Source organism: Lepidochelys olivacea (genome assembly GCF_965140295.1).
Source record: "Lepidochelys olivacea isolate rLepOli2 genome assembly, chromosome: 11".
Taxonomy (NCBI): Eukaryota; Metazoa; Chordata; order Testudines; family Cheloniidae; genus Lepidochelys; species Lepidochelys olivacea.
In genome coordinates this window covers 60390822-60411925 of record NC_140421.1, presented here as the reverse complement: position 1 = coordinate 60411925, position 21104 = coordinate 60390822, and the positions used below count along the sequence as shown (strand labels likewise).

General features: G+C 44.0%; 1 protein-coding gene across 3 annotated transcripts in view; it reads right to left on the bottom strand.

Annotated features, from left to right (window-relative positions):
* The window catches only part of KIAA2012, a 103986-nt gene that overhangs the window by 11486 nt on the left and 71396 nt on the right, over positions 1-21104 (bottom strand). For all 3 annotated transcript variants that reach the window (XM_084644135.1, XM_084644136.1, XM_084644137.1), the window contains 4 exons: positions 20856-21041; positions 5216-5309; positions 2658-2832; positions 1492-1630 (listed from right to left, as the gene is read on the bottom strand). In XM_084644135.1, the coding sequence (XP_084500261.1) occupies positions 1492-1630; positions 2658-2832; positions 5216-5309; positions 20856-21041 (594 nt within the window). The remainder of the gene's footprint in view (positions 1-1491; positions 1631-2657; positions 2833-5215; positions 5310-20855; positions 21042-21104) is intronic.

Genomic DNA, 21104 nt, shown 5'->3' with positions numbered 1-21104 from the left:
CATCCTTTCATGTATTTATACCTGCTCCTGTATCTTTTACTTCATACATCTGATGAAGTGGGTTCTAGCCCATGAAAGCTTATGCCCAAATAAATTTGTTAGTCTATAAGCTGCCACAAGGACTCCTAGTTTTTTTTACCAATATTGCAGTTAGTTGTCTTTGTGCTTATCTACAATACAAGTACTTAAATCCATAGGCAAATCTATTCCATATTTTTATTATAGGGAGCTAGTGTTAGTTTATTGGGAGGCAGTGTAAATATTAGGTATGATACATAAACTTTTTTCTAAACACTCATTTTAGACATGAACATTTCCCTCTTGCACAGAATTTAGTGATTTTGAAAAGAAGAATTTGGTGCTCTTGGTTTTCTGATTTTGTCGTGTTTCCTGCTCAGCTTAGGTCAATTTAAAGAGCCAAAACATTATACCTTTTATTACTACAATGATGAAATTAAAAATAAGGAAGATAGCTCTGTCAATGTTTAAAGATTAATGTCAGAACAATTATCCAGAAATTCTTTATTAGATTTTTTTTTGAGACAGCCAACTGTAATTTTCTATCTAATTATTATTCTTATATCAAACAACAATCTTAACTACATTAGTTGTATTTTTCTCTTCCGAAGGTGTTGCTTGAGGCCTTATCTCTCTAGACAAAAATTATTATGAAATGCTGATGTTAGCATTTGTTCACAACAAGAGAGAACGCACCTAAAAATATCAAAAGACAGTGTGATCTAATGGATGGAGCATTGGACTGGGATCCAGTAGACCTGGGTTCTCTTCCTAGCTCTGCCACTGACCCGCTATATAACCTTGGACAAGTCACTTCCTCTTTCTGTCCCGCCCCCACTCCTTTGTCTGTTTGCAGTCTAAGACCTTTAAGGCAGGAGGCTAATCTGTGTACACTGAATAGCAAAATGGGAACCTCCATCCCTAGGTGCTACTGAAATACAAATAAGCAATAATGTAGAAATAACATGAAAAAGGAAGAGCAGTTACTATAAATGTGCACCTCTCAGTATGCATGTTTCTTTTTTGCTACACTGCAATCACCCTTGGAGGAAAAATCTAGCTACAAACCATGTCTATTTGCAAAACTACATACAATTATTTGCTTCTGGCAAAACAGAAGATATTTCCTTCTAAGTATGCATGGTTACAACACAGCTGTTTTCTGCTGCAGTGACAGCTCGCTTTAGCTGATTCAACGATAAATAGCAAGGGAATTAATCTTAATAAAAATTGATCACACATCTAAAAATAAGAACTAAATGCCAGAATCTCCCTTGGACCTTTTGAGCTAACAGAGCAGAGAGCAAAACAAAAGCACCATAAAAATATGATCTTTTCAGTGCTGCAGATCTTGGTTCTAATATTCTGCTCCTGGTGATATTTCTTCCAGATCTCTTATTTGTTTGTGTGTGCACATGTGTAAAAAAGTAGGATACTGGAGCTGAAACTTTTTCTTTACATGTGTGTTCTTACCTACAACAAATTCTTCTCTGCTGTGTCGTTTGTCTTTGTTACTGCTCTTTTTCTGTGCTTTGGATACTGGGTCCATCTTGGTCAATTCATTTCTCTGCTTTTTCATGGTTTTGTTCTTTGCAACTTCTGTGTCCTGGAACTAGAATTGACAGTAATAGTGTTTATCCGAAACATACTGATAAGTTATATTTATTTTGTTAAAAACAAGAATATACGTTTTTTGTACCAAGCAGCCCACACTAGTTACCTCAAACACTGTTCAGAATGAAATGATACAGAAGAGTATCTTTTTTTTCATAGGCACAGTGGAACTTCACCACACCTGTAGCAATAACATGTATTGTTTTTGGAGCATCCCACATTAAAGGCTTTCCTATGGTACCGCTTCTGAAAATCACACTTTGGAATCAGTCTAGAAATTGCCTTGGCACTTTGGAATTACCCATATTCTCAGGACCACTGACAAGTGACTTTCTGGCATATAGAGGGAATTAGCTTTCCTCTATAAGATGTTTCGTACCCATGCTAGAATAAAAGCTTATGTTTATTACTCAGGTGTCAAAGTTGTACAGCAAAATGGAGGGCAGCTTTATTCCTGATAGGTCACTCACTGTGCCCACAATTATCCATAATGTACCATCCATCATTCCCCTCCCTCTGTTCCCACTGCTCCACCTCACCCTGAATCAATCCACAGGTTTCTGGACCAAAAACAGGTAGCAGGGAAGGATGGGATTGTCCTTGGAAACATTGGTTTATAGCATTCCTCTTCTCTGTTGCTGGTGTGTCCACCAAGGCTGCTGGCCCCAAAGAGGCAGCGCACCTGGGGGATTAGTGGTGGAGTACCAATTCTATCATGTCCACTTGGTGTCAGTCCTGTACAGTATTTATTATTTGGCCTTTGATAGCACTAGACTTATTCTGTGCTTTCCTAATTCTATCCTTTTGGCATAGAACTGAGTCTGACTTGGTAACATGAACCAGAGGCTACTTCCTTATTGCACTGTGTTCTGTGTCTGAGGTAGGCTGGAAGTGATGAAGTCAGTGCCCGTTTCGTTCTAATGTAAATAACCAGTATGAATAATATTAACTTTCTTCTCAAACCCCTTCCAGGAGGAGGACGCAATAGGCATTTTGCTACTGGAGATGTGTCCTGTGATACTTACAGCATTGATGCTGGCAGTAGTTTGCTTGCAGAGCTCCTTTAGCAGAGTAGTCTTTTCTCCCTCTGTCACATGCTGCTTTTCAGAATGACTCATGGCTACTCCAACATTCTCTTGTAGCATCACCCTGTGACTGGAAGGTCCCATGAGATAGTTACCAGATTCAGAGTCTTGACCCCTTTAAAATTAAAGCAACACAAATAACTAAACCAAGATTTTGGCAAACTCTTAGAGCTCCAGAGTCTCTCCTTATGAAGGAGTCGGGAAAGCTGATGCATTTTCTTTTTTCCCTTGCAAGCCCAGAAAGCCTTTGGAGTAACCTGTCAGTATCATATAGTGAACAACTTATATAATTGTAATGGCCCCAGCAGGTAGCTGCTTTTTCTCCTTGGAGGTCTCTTGTCTCCTCATTACTGAGGAAAGCAAGTAACATTCTCTTTTGTGCTGTAAAAAAGATCCAAAGACTGATTGGTGGGTGCCTTGGCCATTTAATAGCAAAATCATACATATTAAAATACTTTTCACTCCTGTAACACTTGTCATCTTAAGATCTAAACAATGTTACAAACTTCAATGTCCTGGCTCTTAGAAGTGCTTAGTACTCACAGCTTCCACTGAAGCTAATGGGAATTACAAGCGCTGAGGTGACAAAATCTCACACCACCTCTGTGAAGCAGGTATTGTACATATTTTTGAGTATGAAACCGTATTGTATTCAATGCATTTATCTGCCATGCAGGTAGGTAATGCTATATACAAATTATTAAATAACTGATTATAATAAATTGAGGGACAGAGAATGAGAATTTTGCTGAAAGTCTAACAGTGAGTCAGCAACCGAGCTGGGAATAGAATCCAAAAGGCGTGATCTCAATCCGTGCTCTAAATGCAACACCTTCATTTAATGCAAGTTACTGCTCTTCTACCAGTCAAAGCAATACCAGAGCTAAGGGACATAATACCACATTATACTCAAAGAAATAAATAATGATAATTCCTTGCAGGGGGTGTAGCAGTTCTAGCTCAAGCTGAAACTTCCATATAACAAATCAGTTTAAAAAAGTGAGGGGCTGTGATTTATCTGATGATAAACTACAGTACTAACAGAAGAAAATGTTTAATGACAAGGACAAATTCTGCCTTGATGTACACCCAATGCAATCTCATTGAGGTCTGTTCCTTCAGCTAGACACTGTGACTTCTCTATACCTCTGTGTGTCTAAGATCTTATCTTTACCTTTTCCTTTTCCTTTTGGAGCAGATTCTCTAGTAGGTTCCAGGTGCTTTGCACCACTTCACTGATGCAAAGCAACCACAAATTTGGCTTAAATGGCTGGCTGCTGTGTGTCACCAGCTGCTTTGCATCACCAGAGCAGTGCAAAGCGGACAGAACATACTGAAGAATTTAGCTCAGTGTTATCCAGACTTCTTAGTAAATTTTCAGTAATGGACTTTCTGCGTAATCCACCACTGTTTGTTTTCCTTCTTACTTTGGGGTTTGTCTAGACAAGAGTCTGTGGTTCTGTTTTAACTCAAGTTAATTGATTGCCTCTAGGCAAAAGTGACTGGTCTGGAGAGGGGAAAGATGAGAGATGCAGAGACCAGAGAGGAAGAGGAGGCTACAGTAGTCCATTTCCCTGCCTGTAGTTTAATTTACAGTAGGAAACAATATTTTTGTCCAGAAAGATCTGTTATTCTCTGACTGCGCTGCTTAAGAGAGTTAGAGTGCCTCAAAGGCATATTTCCAAAGTGTGCTTATTATCAACAGATCAGTTTGCTCCTTGCTTTCTGGGACACAGAGTGCTTGATTTGAAGCTCTAGCACTGTGTGTGTGGGGAGGAAGGGCATTTATTTTAAATTCATGAAAGCAAGGGAGTTTGCACCAGTGTGATGTAACCTTGGATATCCATTAGTTTTACAGGTGTGTCACAGGGGCGAGGGGTAAGATAAGTAGGAGACACATGTAATTCCATCTGAGGTTTTTCAAAAACTCTTATCACTTTGGTATCAAAGTGCCTAAACACTACTACTATCTGGCTGTTTTGGGTTTCCTCTTGTGCCCAATACTGTACTATCTAAGCACTTCTGAGTTAAATTAGATCTTCACAGGGAAGTCCTTAGCAGACTTCAGAGTCTCCTCCTCTTCTCCCAACCCTGGTTATGGGAGAGTCTTGCATCATGCTCCAGAGTCTAATCATCTTTAGGGAATGATGCAAGACCCATCCTCATAGTTCCTTCTACAGTCATATCCCCTCATCTGAGGAGAACTCTATTTCTGACTCTGTATAACAAGAGAGTGTGGGTGCACTCTATCCTTTTGGAATGTACTTCTCACTACCTAATATGCTTAAGGAAGTCATAATCAGAGAGAAATTCTACCCTGATGTTTCAGTGCTCACTAGAAAGTAATTTAATCAAGATTCAAAGCCCCTGGCTACAGATCAATTTCAGCTTCCTGCATTTCTATTCTCCAGTAAAAATGAAATGTAATTGAAAACCAAGGTAGGATGCAAAAAAGGAAACTTTTTTTAATTAAAAGCAAAAAAGCACCTACTACTCACATTTCTTCGGTAGGACTCACTGTATGGCCCCCATAGGATCCCAGGTGTGAATTACTATAGGATCCAGGTGCTCCATCCATTTGCTTATCTGGATCTGTAAAAGTAAAAACATTATTCTTATTCTCCAAGTCAGGGTTATAACTGGTGAAACTACTCAGTATCATTGCTATACGTGTATCTGTGCTTTTGTTTTAAAGCCATGCTTAACATAGTTTAAAGTGAATAGCATTGGTGGCATGTGACCATTCCCTGTGGACAAGCGTCCAAAGACAAGATGTGGGAGAAATAATTTTTTTCAGATTTAGAATCCACTTAAATATCCTTCAATCTAGATTTAGAATAGAGCTTGAACAGAATTCAGTTTTGGAGGCTGAGGTCCCATTTCATTCAAGGTTGCTGCCTGTTTTCTCAGATCTTATTCCCTGTCCATTCTAGAAACAGGCCAAGAATGTAGTTCAGATGAAAACCATTATTGTGTAAATTACAGATTCCATTTAATTAGAAAGTGAGGGTTACATTTTGCTCTTGTTCACAGACAGCAGTATAAATCGAAAGTAACTCCACTGACTTTGGTGAGGTGCTGTGGGATTTTGTCTTGGCCAGAAGCAAAATTTTGAATTCCCCCAAAGTTGGGGTAGGGAGAGGGCGGTTTGGATACGAGGGTTTTGGATCCATCTCTAGATTTTATTAAACATTTTTGAGTCTTGAAACTTCAAAAAGTTTCATGAAATCTAGAGGCCAGTAATCTGGGATCAGCCCCAATCTTTGAGGTGGGTATTGTTTTCAAAAATAGATATGAATTTTGCGGCTGACCCTTGTTGCTCTCTAACAGGCTGAACCCAAAGCGCTGGACCGCATTGTGAATTCTGAGGCCACTTCTAATGAAGTCCAGAATGTTTATAAAAATAAACATGAAAGGACTTCACAGCACTAGGATCTTCTGCTGCTGCCAAAAACTACCACTTCTTTTGGCAGGTTTGATGGTATCTCAGCAGAAAGCCCAAGGACTGAATGGGACATAGAAATTAAAGTAATCTCTTGTGCCTAAAGGTGGGCCTTCCACATTGGGGTTGAGGCCCATAAACAGGATAGTGTTGGGAAACATTCACTGCAGGAGGGCTCTCTGAATCTGCAGAGGAGGGTGTAAGATTTACTCCTAAAGGAATAAGCTGTCATGTCAGACCACTACTTTTCTCTGTAGAGTTGGCCTGTGGTACAGGATGTTAAGGCACCAGTAGAGAGAGCCCTTGTTCCAAGCATGCATAAAACGTCAGACAGTGTTGACTGCTTTCAGTGATTTACACCATTCCAAGAGGCTGTGTTATTGCAAAAACTCACTTGTTTTAAAATTAAATAAATTCTTCTATGGAGGGACCCTTCCCTGGTACTTTGTCCAGATATTTCTGTACAAAGTCACATGAGGAGCCAAGGAAGCTGGTATGGTTTCCGATGAAGTGAGCTGTAGCTCACGAAAGCTTATGCGCTAATAAATTTGTTAGTCGCTAAGGTGCCACAAGTCCTCCTTTTCTTTTTACAGATACAGACTAACACAGCTGCTACTCTGAAACCTGTCGGTATGGTTTCTGTAGCTCTGTGCCTTTGCTTTTCTACACTTGTTTTTGCAACATGTGGCCTTTAAGTAACGTATCTTTTTTTACATAGACAGCATCTGGGAGGGTGGACAGTCTCAAAATAGTCCAGTGGGCCAATCTCACATGTCACAAATGATGGCATAAATGCTATATGGGGTATAAAAAGGTTGTAAATGGCTAAGTTGCTAAAACTTTTATCAACCTGACATTGAGTAAGAGTGTGACTTGTGTAACTTGCATAAAATCTGTGGGAAGCAAATTCAGCCTTAGTGTCAGTAGGTGCAGTGCCCACTGAACTTAACCCACTTGTGCCAAGCTCATGTGTCCCCAGGAGTGCTGGGGATGGTGCCGTTGAGTCTAAACTAAAGTAGAAAATCTGGCCTGGTTTCATTTATACCTTCCTGTTACTCCTCCCTCTTCAACTGTTTCAGCATGTAAGTTACACTCATTTTGCACACCCAACCCACTAAATGCCAAATGGGAGCAAGTTATGTTTTGGCATTTCCACGAGTCTTATGATCAGTTTACACTCCAAGTGTCATTTACAGGAGTGACAGAAAGAATGGAGTTTGTGGCACAGAATCTTGCATGGGAGTTGCACTGCTTACTTTACACTGCATTTGGCTAAATTTGCCCTTGAGTCTGCTGAAGATGAAAGTGTGAAGTTCCCAGCTCTCCTGTACCTTGTGCCCATCTCTAGGACTATGAAAACTGTGATGGTTTCATTTTGCTGGGGTCTGGGGTGTCATTTCTCTGATTTCGTTTTGTGAGCTTGAATGAACTAAAAATCCCAAACCAGAACTCAGCCAAACCTGAGTCTCCTCTCACTTTACGTTGAAAACTTCCAAACCATGAATGTCACATGACCAGTACTGGGTTTACAATGGCGCCATGGAGCCGGGCCCCTGTTCAGAAGGGGCCCTAGCCTGCTCTGCTTGCACTGCATCCATAGACCCCACCTGCCCACTGGCTCCCCCACCGCCCATCACTTGCTCCTCTCTGCTGTGCCGCCGGCCTGCTGAGGCCTCCTCCCTGCCCCCTGGCTGGACCCTAGTGCACCTCTGGCTGTGGGCAGTCTCTGCTTCCCACTATCTGTGGGGCCCTGCCTGTCTCCCCGGAGCTGAACTGTCTGGGACTGGTGCAGAAGCTTGGCCAGTCTTGGCCAGTTGTGGGGTGGGGGATAGTGTGGGGGCTTGCCTGGGGCCCTCCAGTCCTGAGGTAGCTCGGCCAGGGCAGGCCCTGGCCTGGCTGATCGCACCACTCCTGAGGGACTGGAGCAATTCTCCACCCCGGGACCAGCCCTGGCTGCTCTGCTGGCTCAGCCCTGCAGACAGTCACCTTTCAGCAGGGCCAGTGAGTATGGCCAGGAGGCAGGGCGTGGGGGAGTGGGTCTCTGGGCGGGGGGAGGAGGTGCTGGGCTGTGAGGGGACGGGGAAGATCTGTGTGTGTTGGGGCACTAGGGAGTGGGGGTTCTATGTGGGGTGCTGGGCAGTTGTGGTGGGGCTGTGGGCAGGGGGGCGCTGGGCAGAGGTGATGTTGTGCAGGTCACTGTGCACTGGGGGGGAGGTCAGAGGGAGTGCTGGGTATAGCTGGTCCTTGAGGTCTCTGGCCATAGGGAGTTGAGGGAGTGTGGCAGAGGTGCCTACTTCCTGATTTCCCCAGGGGTGCTTGATCCCCCAGGCCCCACCCCCATTCCACCCTTTCCCCAAAGACTCCATCCCCACCTCTTCCTGCCCCGTTCCACACCCTCCCCCGAGTACCGCCCGCCCTCACTCTTCCTGCCCCTGCCCCTCCCCACCCAGCACCTCCTGCCCACAGCTGATCAGCGGCATGATCTGCTCTGGGGCAGAGTGGGAGGAGCTAAATGGCGGGGCTGCTGGTGGGTGCTCAGCACACACTATTTTTAGTACCCATGGAGTCAGAACCTATGGGGTATTGGGTGAGGGGGCTGTGTGGTGTGGCCTGGGCCTGCCCCCAAGGGGAAGGGACATGCTGGTAGCACAGTGTCGGGCAGGCCACTGTGCGTCTGGCAACTGCTGGTCTGTAAATAGTGCCCTTGCACTGGGCTGTGCAGAGCAGGGCTGCCCCTGCCATGCCATGCCCCATTGCCCCTGGCTGGCCCCTTGCTCTGGGGACTGACTTCCCCATGCCATGCTCCATTGCCTCCATAGGGGCCCATAAATATGTTTGGGGCCGGGCCCACAAAAGGTTAATCTGGCCCTGCACATGACTGACACAAAATCATCAACTGGGCCCGGTTCTGTCTCACCTTAGCTAACCTTTCAGTTAGCTTGGTGATGAAATGTGAAACCAAATAAGATTTGCACAGGTTTAGATTTCATCATACGCATTTCACACAGCTTGTTTCCTGCCCTCGAGAGGTCAACTCCCATTGTCTTTCTGCCTGCAAGGAAAGGCAACAGCTGCACAGCTCCCTCATGTTGGCTGATGTATTGATTTAGGATAGGTCTACACAGCAAAAACTGCATAGGATAGCCTACCCAAGCTGGCTTGAATCGAGATAGCGCAGGTAATACAAGGCCAGCACGGACTCTGGCTACATACTTGGCTCACCCAGTCCATGCTATGCTGTCTGCACACTGCTATTGTGACCTGCGTTGCGCTAGCTGGATTCAAGCTAACTTAGGTAGGCTAGCCTGTGCATGGCTTTTGCTGTTTAGACATGCCCTTAGTCACAGGTGAGGAGTGAGCCGCATAGCACCCCATCTGTATGTGATACTTGTGTAATACCCAGCAAAACCTAGGGACAGCCCTGAGGAGACGTGATGCCAGCATGAAAAGCACATCTTTACTGACAACACTCACATCTTTCACTATCAAAGTTTCAAACAAAAAATCCAGGTAAAGAGTGAGAGCAAAACAGAGTGAGAGAAATCCACCCTGCCAAACACTATCCTGCTTATCAAATAAATAACTAAGTGCTGATTTTAGAAGATGCAAGTGAGGCAACTGGGAGTAGAAGGAAAGCCTGAACCACTTGATTTACGAGGTGGGAGGAGTTCAGAAGAGAAGGATGTCACATGTCTCTTGGCACTAACTCATCCAGAGCACTTCTGTTTTTTCCCAAAAAAAGTCCCAGAACATTAAAAAGACCAAGTCTCTCAATAATGTTCAGTACTTTGCATTTCTATAAGACCATCCTTCAGAGGATCTCAAAACACTTTACAAACTTTAAGAAATTCTCACATCGCCTCTGTGCAGTAGGCAGGCATCCCCATTTGATAGTTTGAGACACAGAGGGGTTAAGTGATTTAATATAAATTACTGCAAATTAGTTACAGAGCCACATGAATAAAACCAAGAAGTCCTGATACTCCACTCCCCTGCTGTAACCGCTAGAGTGCTACATGGCTCTTGCCTTAGCTGCTGCTTCTCCCCACTTTGCCCGTTCTGTTTCTCTCCCTTACCAAACAATACAATTTTTTTAAATGGCCCGTAATAGCTTTATTTAAAACGAGAACCTAATTAACTTGTAATTGATATTTAAGGCCAGTTGGCATTCTCCTCCCAAACTAACCTTGCTGGTAATGTTGTCTTGGTAGCTTCCACCGCTGGGTCTGTGCTGCCTGATCTGCACACTTCACTCTCTGCAGCACACGTGTGGTGTGCAGATCACATGCAGTTCTGTGGGGCAATCCTGGGGATGGTATTTGAGGAGTGCTGGGGGTGCTGACAATGCTAAGGCTATATTAAAGGTAGTGGGGAGTACGCTGTAGTTGCATCTACACAGAACCTTTCTGGGGAAGTCTCCCACCATTGCAATTCAGTGACAGTAACAGCAAGAGCGCTAGTGTAGAGAAGAGACCAGCATCCTTAATACTTGGTCATCTGGCCCTGCTTAGAGCAGTGGTTCGAAACCCTTTTTTTTTTTTTTTTTTTACCCAGAGACCCCTAAACGAAAATAGACAAACCTGTGGACTCCCAACTAGAGGTGACCCATGTGGGGGGCTGCACAGGCAGGGTCATGTGACCCCCAGATTTCTGTCTTCCATTTGGCCCTGCTCCATGAAATGCTGATGTAGCAGGGCAGAGCAGTGGTGTGTCTCCATGGCTAGCTGCCGCCTGCTCGTGGAATCAATGGCTATGAGGCAACCCCTTCTGATGATGGGGAGGTCTCTCTTCTGCAGTGACGCTGCCATTTTTGGTTCCCCTGAACGCAGACAGGTTGCGTGTCCTGCTGAGGTGAGTCAGAGGATGGAGGTGTCACTCCCTCTCCCTGCCCCACCGCCAGGGGCTGAAGACCGAGCCCGAGCCCTGCCACCCTGGGCTGAAGCCCAGTCCTTGCGGACTCCCTGAAACCTGCTTGTGGCCCCCGAGAACCAGTGGCTTAGAGCATTCTGGTAAAAACTTGGCAGCCAGTCTACGCTAGTGCTTTTGCTGTTGCTAACTATGGTGGACTAGCACAAATGGTATTATGATGGGAACTTCCCCCAAGGTAAGACAATGGGTCACAATGAACCAGGCAAAAATATAGGGATATTTGGAAAAAAAAACCAACAGAAACCCCCAATGACACACCTTCATTTAATCATAGGAAGCTTGTGACATACTACAGTACCTAAGACCTGAGATATATCCACATCTTCTCCCCTCTTCCCCTCCCCTCTCAGTGGCCTTTGAAAATGATTTCACCTAGACTCTCCTGTATGACCATATTGATTTGAGATTTAAAACCTCCAGCAAATTCAGCTTCTTGTCTTTGCATCTGCGCTGCAGGAAGCACCACTATGCAGTAAAAGATCTAGGGATTTTTGGTGGCTTGTTGTCTGGAGGAGAAAAGAAACTAACCTTAAAAATGAGTTCTTTGGATACAGCTCTAGCAGGAGCCTTCAGAAGTGAGATTGTATAGCCGTTATGGGCTTACTAACAAGAAATTCCATGTGTGTGGAGTTCAGAAGGCGAAATCAACTAAGAGATAAAACTCATGCTGTGTGAAAAGGTGTGCTTTAAGAACTTCCCTGGTGTGAGTAATGGATAGCTGGGGGAGCTAAGAGGTTTAGCTAACAAATGCTGGAGAATCACAGATAAGAGAATGAAACTCCCCTGCTTATGCACTGCCCTGTTTTCTTTAATGTTATAGACAGCAGGAGAGAAGTGAGATTACTCAGTTGTAGTGGTTATAGTCTGATTTTCTTTCCTGTATTTTACAGATACAAGACTTCTGTACATATATCAATGTCAATTCACTTCTCCTCCTCCTAAACCTGTTCACTTTTCCCCAAGAGTATTCCATATCCCTGATAGAGTCCTAAGGATCTTCTCCATTTCCCTCTGCTTTTATTCCACTCAGACTTCAGACCCAATAATGCGGTCACTATCTTTCTGGCTTTGAAGGACTGGGCAAGACACCCACAGGATACTATCTGGTTGGAGGAATTGCTATAAAGTAACACATCAAGCATCCGTTCCCTCCAGGTGTTGAACTCACTACCCTTTGTAGTGCTTCTAGCCTTTTCTGGCTTAGGGCCTGAAGGAATGGAACAGTGAATGGAGCTTCCCCATGTCTTTGCTTGCAATGTGACCTACTAAGTACAAGATGATGTCCTGTAACTTTCCAGCACAGGTGGCCCCACAGTCAATGGGAGCTGCAGCTGCGGAGCACCTGTGAAAGCAGGACACTTATGTGCCTAAATATAGATTTAGGGGCCCAATTTGAGGCTTTCAGGTATGAAAATTTGACGTAAGTTACTTGGGGCCAGCTCATGGGTTTTAGCTACTAGCCTGATTGTAGGGCTGAGAAAGAATCATACCACAGTGCAGGTCACTGGGAGAAATTTCTCTGACGGCCAAAATTCTTCCAAAGGCTCAGGGGAAAGCAGGTGCTCTACTGAAGTGTTACGGTGGCACTATTGTTATGTCTACACTGGAATAAAAGACCCCCAGCATGGTTGTGGCTGGCCTGGGTCAGCTGAATCAGGCTTTCAGAGCTAGGCTGCAGGACTAAAAATTACTGTGTAGACATTTGGGACCCTTGTGGAGTCTCAGAGCTCGGGCTGAAGCCTGAACATCTACACAGCAATTTTACAGCCCCGCAGCCTGAGTCCAGCGAGCCCGAGTCAGCTGACCCTGGCCAGCCACAGGTGTTTAATTGCAGTGTAGACATACCTTTAGTGCTCCCCACGGTACCAGCTCGGCTCTGCTTGACAATGCAAAGGAGAAATAAGGCCCTGGCTCTGGTTACATCCTACCACTTTTGGGGAGGCTACAGTCACCAGTGACACCAGTCTCATGCAATCCCTGCACTCTGCATCCTGATTGCGGCTGGTCCTTGTATTTGTGGGACTGCTCCTTGTGGCCTCTCATTCCCTTGTACCCATGCAGAGCCAGCTGGCACTTTAAGTGAATGAGACTGAGTCAGGTTATTAATCTTTTGCCTGATTATCATTAACCTATCAAGCCTCTGATATCTTTTTCCCCCTGCCCTGATTCCCTACTGGCTGGTGTAGTCATTGAAACCTGTGCCAATGTGTGTAAAGCACTACCATATTAGAAGCGTAGCTCTTTACATTCCCTTTGCACATGATTAAAGGGCTCCACAAGCTGGAGGCCAGTGAAAAATGAGGCCCAGATTTCTTTGCCACACTTCCCACTGATGAACTGTGAACAGATGACAAGTCATAAGTGCCTCCCAGCAAGGAGTATCTATAATGCCTCTACTCTGTGCCTAGAGATAGGTTCCATACTACAATCCTGGATCTGTTCCAGAGAAAAGTAATGGTGCCTGACAGTTCCTTGGTTTTCATGACTGGGAGACACTGAAAGGGTGGTGAGGAAGGAATTTTCCAGATTTCAGTTCACTCCTGCTATGTGCTCGTCTAAAAGCACTTGGCAATCTAACAACCCCCCTGCCCTCCCATAGTGAACTTGAATGACAACTAGTAGAAGCACAGACAGCTTCAGTCAGATTTGCCCATATAATGTTTGCCACATTCTCCAGTTCCTTTCTCCAGCCAACCATTGTCACCTCATTCTTATCCAGACTGAGCTTTCACAAACTTGTTCCCATGCAAGACCTGATCTCTACCAGACACAGACACTTGAAGCACCCTCTGTGTTGGATGAAATGGCGATATAAAGCTGTCTGTGATGAAGTGGGAATTTTCTGTAATATTTTTATGGTGCCTGTGTATACCTCAGTTTCCCTCTGTACTCTGCATTGCTACCCAGAGGGTACAAAAGGGTCAAATCTGCTCTTGGGGCAGAGCAAGCATTATGAAGTGTTGTGTCGTAACTGTCTGGGGTGAATGAATGGGTCAGGTTATTAAAGGACTGACTGAAACTGACCATATCAGTGGAGGATCCAGAAAAGAAAATGGGAACTCCAAGAACTGAACAATGAACACCTAACAATGGGAAACGCCAGCAGATGGAGCATGTGAACTCAGTGTGCCTCTGCAACAAGACAGTGGAACAAGATAGTTAAGTCCTAGGCAGACTGCGAAGAGCTACAAAAGGATCTCTCAAAACTGGGTGACTAGGCAACAAAATGGCAGATGAAATTTAATGTTGATAAATGCAAAGTAATGCACATTGGAAAACATAATCCCAACTATACATATAAAATGATGGGGTCTAAATTAGCTGTTACCACTCATGAAAGAGATCTTGGAGTCATTGTGGATAGTTCTCCAAAAACATCTACTCAGTGTGCAGCAGCAGTCAAAGCGAACAGAATATTGGGAAACATCAAGAAAGGGATAGATAATAAGACAGAAAATACCATATTGCCTCTGTATAAATCCATGGTACACCCACACCTTAAATACTGCGTGCAGAAGTGGTCCCATCTCAAAAAAGATATATTGGAGTTAGAAAAGGTTCAGAAAAGGGCAACAAAAATTATCAGGGGTATGGAACGGCTTCCATATGAGGAGAGATTAATAAGTCTGGGACTTTTCAGCTTGGAAAAGAGGTGCTTAAGGGGGGATATGATAGAGGTCTATAAAATCATGAGTGGTATAGAGAAAGTAAATAAGGAAGTGTTATTTACTCCTTCTCATACTACAAGAACAAGGGGCCACCAAATGAAATGAATAGGTAGGAGGTTTAAAACGAACACAAGAAAGTATTTTTTCACACAACGCACTGTCAACCTCTGGAACTCCTTGCCAGAGGGTGTTATGAAGGCCAATACTGTAACGGCATTCAAAAGGGACCTAGATAGGTCCATCAATGGCTATTAGTCAGGATGGGAAGGGATGGTGTCCCTAGCCTCTGTTTGCTAGAAGCTGGGATTGGGTGACAGGGCATGGATCACTTGATGATAACCTGTCTGTTCATTCCCTCTCAGGCACCTGCCATTGGCCACTGTCAAAGGAGAGGATACTGGGCTGGATGAACCTTTGGTCTGACCCAGTATGGCCGCTCTTATGTTCTTAAGTATCAGGATACTGGGATAAGAGTTGGCTTTTGCAGGGATTCAGCAGCTCTCACCTTGGACTGAAAAAGAGACAACAGGAGACAGCCAAAAGTGGATTCAATGGCAGCTTGGCAGGGTGGGGAGAGTTGGCTTGGCCAGACTGGACTATGTCTTCACCTTTATTTCTCTATGTTAACCTAACAGGTAGTCTACCGTAGAACCACTACACTGGCGCAGCTGCAGCGCGTCTGGTGAAGATGCTTTATGCCGATGGCAGAGAGCTCTCCCGTTGGCATAATTACTCCATCTCTGCAAGAGGCAGAAGCTTTGTCACTGGGAGAGCATCTCCTGCCAACATAGCGCCGGTGTGGACAGAACTTAAGTCATTGTTACTTGCATTGCTCAAGGGGGTGGCTTTTTCACACTGCTGAGCAACGTAAGTTAGATCAAATTAAGCGGTAGTGTAAGCCCTAAGGATCTCCCGATGCTGTGTTCTAGTTGACTAATAAATCCAACTCTTTTGAAAAGGCTGCCTGGTGTCACTGCGAATACTTGCTGAGGCGCATTGGTCCCTGAAGAGTGTAAAAGTCTCGGACCAGGTGTGTGTCTCAGTTGGACCCACTGGACAGAGCTCACCATGTGAAGCAAGAGTGCTAGAGCCTGGAGGCTCAGTCTTGGAGGCACTGAGGCTGCGTGACCTACCCTTAAGGAAGAGTGAGACAACTTGGGGGACTGCCACATCGAAGCAGTTACTCCAAGGGACTGTTTAAAAGCTGGGGCCCTGTCACATAGCCGTAACAACTTAATAAGGGTAAGGAGAGAACATTTCCTAATGTTTATTGAAACAGTTGGCAGGGCCAGTTCGGACTGGCTGCAGAAACTGCAGTGGCAATAGTCATTCTCATGGCTGATGAGAGGCTTGCTGTTCCCTCCTCCTCCAAACTGTGTAAAGAGGAGAGCAAGCTGTGCTGCTGGCTGCCTTTTGGTGATGGAAAGTGCCCCAGTGCTTGGTCACTCCAGCCTCCATCAACCAGCAAGGATGTTCAAGAGCTGCTAGATGGCAACCTGTAAACCCTGCCTCCCAACCTGGCGAGATATCACTTCCGATGAAGACACTCTAAGCCGACGAGAGAGAGCTCTCTGTTGGCTTAATAACTCCACCTCCGCAAGATCTTCTTCCGCTGACAGAGCGCTGTCTACACCAGCACTTAGGTCAGTGTAACTATGTCGCTCAGGGGGTGTGGATTATTATACAGGGCCTCTCCTAACACTGCCATCACCTACTTTCCCTAACTTACGGCTGTTCCAGGACTACGTGCTCTGGCTGATGTCCACTTGAATAATGCTGTTCTGACTCAGCACTCCTTTCAATGGAATAATTACAGAGTGGGCTCAAATTAATGGGTCTGTAGGGGCTTGGACCAGTTCTTATTACTGATTCTGTACTGTTAACCAGTGGTGCTTTGAATCAGACTTCAGCCTAATTAGAGCCCATTTTTGACAATGGGGACATCAGGACCTGCTAGCAGAAAATGCTTTTTAAGGAAAAACTCTGTGGTCATGTACTGAAAATTGTGGAATGCTGGTAATTTTGGTCCTATCTGTGAGTATATATAGCAAGAGGACAAGCAGGCGGGAGTCGTAGGGTTCTAGGCAGAAGCACTCCACTGAAATAGTGAGAGACAGAGTAGCTTAAAGTGTAATACCATTTTCCTTATTTCTAAAAAAATGTCCTTCTTTGTTAGAGGACAATTTACATTCCTTTGGGATGCTTTACTGTTGTCACATGACAGATAGGCTTTATATTATAAGGCTGCACAGTTATGAGACTCAGGTTGCTGGCAGTGAACAATTAAGAGTAAAGCACTGGGCAGCATCTGAGGCCAGGGCTACACTACAACTTACCCTGGTATAACCACATTACTCAGGGGTGTGAAAAATCCCCATCCCTGAGCAATGTAGTTATACTGACCTAACTCCTGGTGTAGACAGTGCTACGTTGATGGGAGGGTGTGATGACTTGAACTGGGACCATATAGAACATTGTTGCAACCAAGGTCCTGTAGTGGCACCAAATCTTGTATAAAGGGGGTCAAATGAGGTGTCTAAGACAAGGTTATGGTTTGCTGATTATGATTATGCTGTCTATATGTGTGTACCATTTTTGTAGTTAAAATTATGAATATTGGCTCGATACTGTCTGTATTTCAAACTTATGCTATGCTTCTGGGTGACAAGTTGGTGTCAGCTCTGCCCAGCCTGCTTGATGGCACATTAAGGACCATCTGCTACACAACTGACCCATTGAGAGAAGGCAGGCACGCCTTGTGACTCAGCAAGGTATGCAGGGACATGCCTATGGACAGAACTCTGAGGTTTTTCCAGGACATGTGATGGACAGCTTGTCTTCGGAACAAAGAAAGAAAGACCACATGGAAAGAGAATATAAAAAGCTGCTGCAGCTCCTCCATCTTGTCTTCAATCCTGCTTCATATCTCTGGAGGAACTTTGCTACAAACTGAAGCCTTGAACCAAGGACTGAAAGACCCATCCCAGCTGTGGATGTACTCCAGAGACTTGATTTGAACCTGCAGTTTATTCTATCACTGCTGCAAGTCTGAACCAAGAACTTTGCCATTACTGTATGTCATTGATTCCTTTTAACCAATTCTAGCTCTCATCTATATCTTTTCCTTTCATGAATAAACCTTTAGATTTTAGATTCTAAAGGATTGGCAACAGCATGATTTATGGGTAAGATCTGATTTGAATATTGACGTGGGTCTGGGGCTTGGTCCTTTGGGATCGAGAGAGCCTTTTTTCTTTTTCTGGGGTATTGGTTTTTATAACCATTTGTCCCCATAACGAGTGGCACTGGTGGTGATACTGGGAAACTGGAGCCTCTCAGGGAACTGCTTGTGTGACTTGTGGCTAGCCAGTGGGGTAAAACCAAAGTCTTCTCTGTTTGGCTGGTTTGGTTTGCCTTGGTGTGCACAGAAACCCCAGCCTTGGGCTGTAACTGCCCTGCGTTAAGCAGTTTGTCCTGAATTGGCACTCTCAGTTGAGTCCCACCAGAACCAGCATTGTTACAGACTGCTTCTCCCATGGACATAGCTACCACCTCTCATAGAGGTGGATTAACTACGTCAACGGGAGACGCTCTCCCATGAGTGTAGCAGCGTCTTCACTGAAGCATGACAGTGGAACACAGATGCACCGGTGCAGTATTTTAAGTGTAGACCAGTCCTTAGTTAAGTAACTCCCCTTAAAGTAAATGGGAATTTCTGTGTAACACCAAAAAATCTTTCTAGGAATTTTGGTAGGCTCCTACCTATGGTTTGTCTTTTCAATCCAGTCCACAACAGTGCAGAAATGGGGAGAATGTGGCAGCTTTCTCTGGCTTGTCTATAAAACCTGAGATAGTAAATGGTGTCTGGAACCAAAATCAGACCTGGTGTAAGTGTGTGGTAATCCAGTGACTAAAGGGAAGCTGTGCCTACCTACTCCAGGTCTGAATTTTTGAGTTGGGCCTATGAAATTCAAGGACTCTAGTGGGGAAAGATGAGAGAGAATTAGAAGGTACTGTTTTGAAAGGGTCATATGTAAAGGGGATAAACTACACTCGCTTTTGATCCAAGATCTAAGAACCAGGGAAATGATTCAAGTATTAAAATAGACCTGTAATGTCAGTCTCTTCAGACATACATGAGTGTTACTAGGCTCAAGAAGAAAAAGCACAGGAGCAGAGTGACAGTTTGTCACTGACTTAACAGGACCTGTCAGGCTATTTCCAAATGTCTTTCACTTGCTCATTAATGACCTCCTGCACTATAAAAAGAACACCCCAAATATTCTAAGCCCTTAGGAGAACATTTCATATGGTCTATCAGATATTAAATGGTCTGTTAGCAGAAAGGAAAGAATTTCCTGAAACTCTGGTCAGCATTTCCGTCTCACCTACACGCCTTAACAAGAAGTTATGCATGGTTAAATTGGTCATTACAAGATAAACAAATACAGGTGACATATTTAGTCCCAATCATTCACATCTACACTTCATGTCAGACAAAACCCCAAGTCAATTTCCAAATAATGAAGTCATAGGTATAAGTAACTCAGAAAGAAGATAAAGCTGTCAAACTCTCCACAAAAGCCCCCAGAAGTGAGTGAACTGTCTGGAAGGAAAACATCTTTGTCATTGACTGACCTGTGGTTTCGGAAAATAAAATAAAACTGTACTCGAAGTTAAACAAAGCAATGTGGACCAAACGATTCATTTTTTCTTTCATGTGCAGGCTATAAACTAGACAAGGGGAAAACGCATTCTTTTGAGTCAGAATCTGAACAACTTCTGGCATACAAAACCAATTGGTATTTGACATCAAAGTCTACTTTGTTAGCTTGGGGCTCAATTCTGCAACCTTTACGCTGAATTGTATCAAGTAGTAGCAATGGGGCTATTCACATAAATGCTGCTCAGTATAATAAGAGTTGCAAAACCAGGTCCTCTGCTTTTAACACAATGGTTTAAATTTAATCCAAGTGTAATTTCACCGAGTTCAGCGGAGTCACACCAGGGATGAACTGGCCCCCTGGCTACCATATATGAGATCTGGGTTCAAGAGTACCTTTGGGATTAGAGCTGTGTGAAATGTTTGCAGTGAAATCCCAGAACCATATTCAACTCTCTTGTTCTGGCATTTCATTTTGAAATTCAAAATTTGGTAAATTTCACTGAAAGGATCATCAAGACTCTCAAACTTCTGAGTTGGACCTTGGCTCTGTTTTAAGTTGGCTCAGATTCACATATGGTAGTTCCTCCCTTTTGAGTGTATTTTGCTTTAAGTTTTTGGCTTGTTTGAACCTCGAATGCCAGGGGCCAAATTCTGCTGTTATACCTTGGAAACTCCTTTGGGCTAAGTGGTGTAAACCCATCCAGATTGAAACCAAAATAAAAGTCCACACAACCCCTCCTCTGAAATGAAATCAATGACTCAGCTTGATTCAGAATCCCCATCTCCTACCATGGAAAGTTTGTATACATAAGGGAAATTGTGCTTAATAATATTAGTCTAAATCCTAATTTAACTGGGAGTGTCATCTGAATAAGGGCTGAGTTAGAACATTAGGCCTTGATTCCAGAGCAATAATAAACAAATATATAATTTTTATTTATTGTGCACCCAAACCTGAAGACTCCCAGATGTCTATTAGTCTAAAGGATGGTTACTGATTAATAAGGTACCAACTCACCGTTGGCTAAAAAGATAACGAAGTTCCCACGCATGTTAAAATGAAAAAAAAAATACAGAGGAGTAAAATTTTCAAAAGCTCCTATATCCCATTTTCAAAAGTCCCTATGGCACTTAGGATCCTAAATCTCATTGAGAGTCTAGGTGGGACTTAGGAATTCTGTGTAAAATTTTCAAGAGTTCCTGTCATCTAAACTTGGTGTTTCCCCAGAGACCTGACTACTGGAGAAGCTTTAGAATATGGACTATTACCTAGGAAGAAAATAGCACAGCAATGATTCTCAAACAATCACGTCATCAAAATTATCGGTTTCCAATCCAATGCATTTTCAAATGATAGAAAAATCCTTCTCTCACATTTCTGTAAACAGGTACCAGCCTTGTATGAAAAATAGAGATTATCATGGATCTCTCACCTTTCACAAAGTTTCTGTCCTCCTGCTGCTTTGCTCCAGGTGTCTGTGTTACACCATTGGAATGCATCAGTGAGCCAGAGCACAACTTAGTCTGTTGAACCTGTGTCAACCTGAGGTGCCCAGAGAGACTATATTGGCCATGTTGGATCTCCTCTTTGAATTCAGAAACAGAGTCCCCATTTCCTACTGCCAAAATGGAGGAAGAATTAGCAATAGTGTTTGCTCACAGATCAAATGATGCAGTAAAAA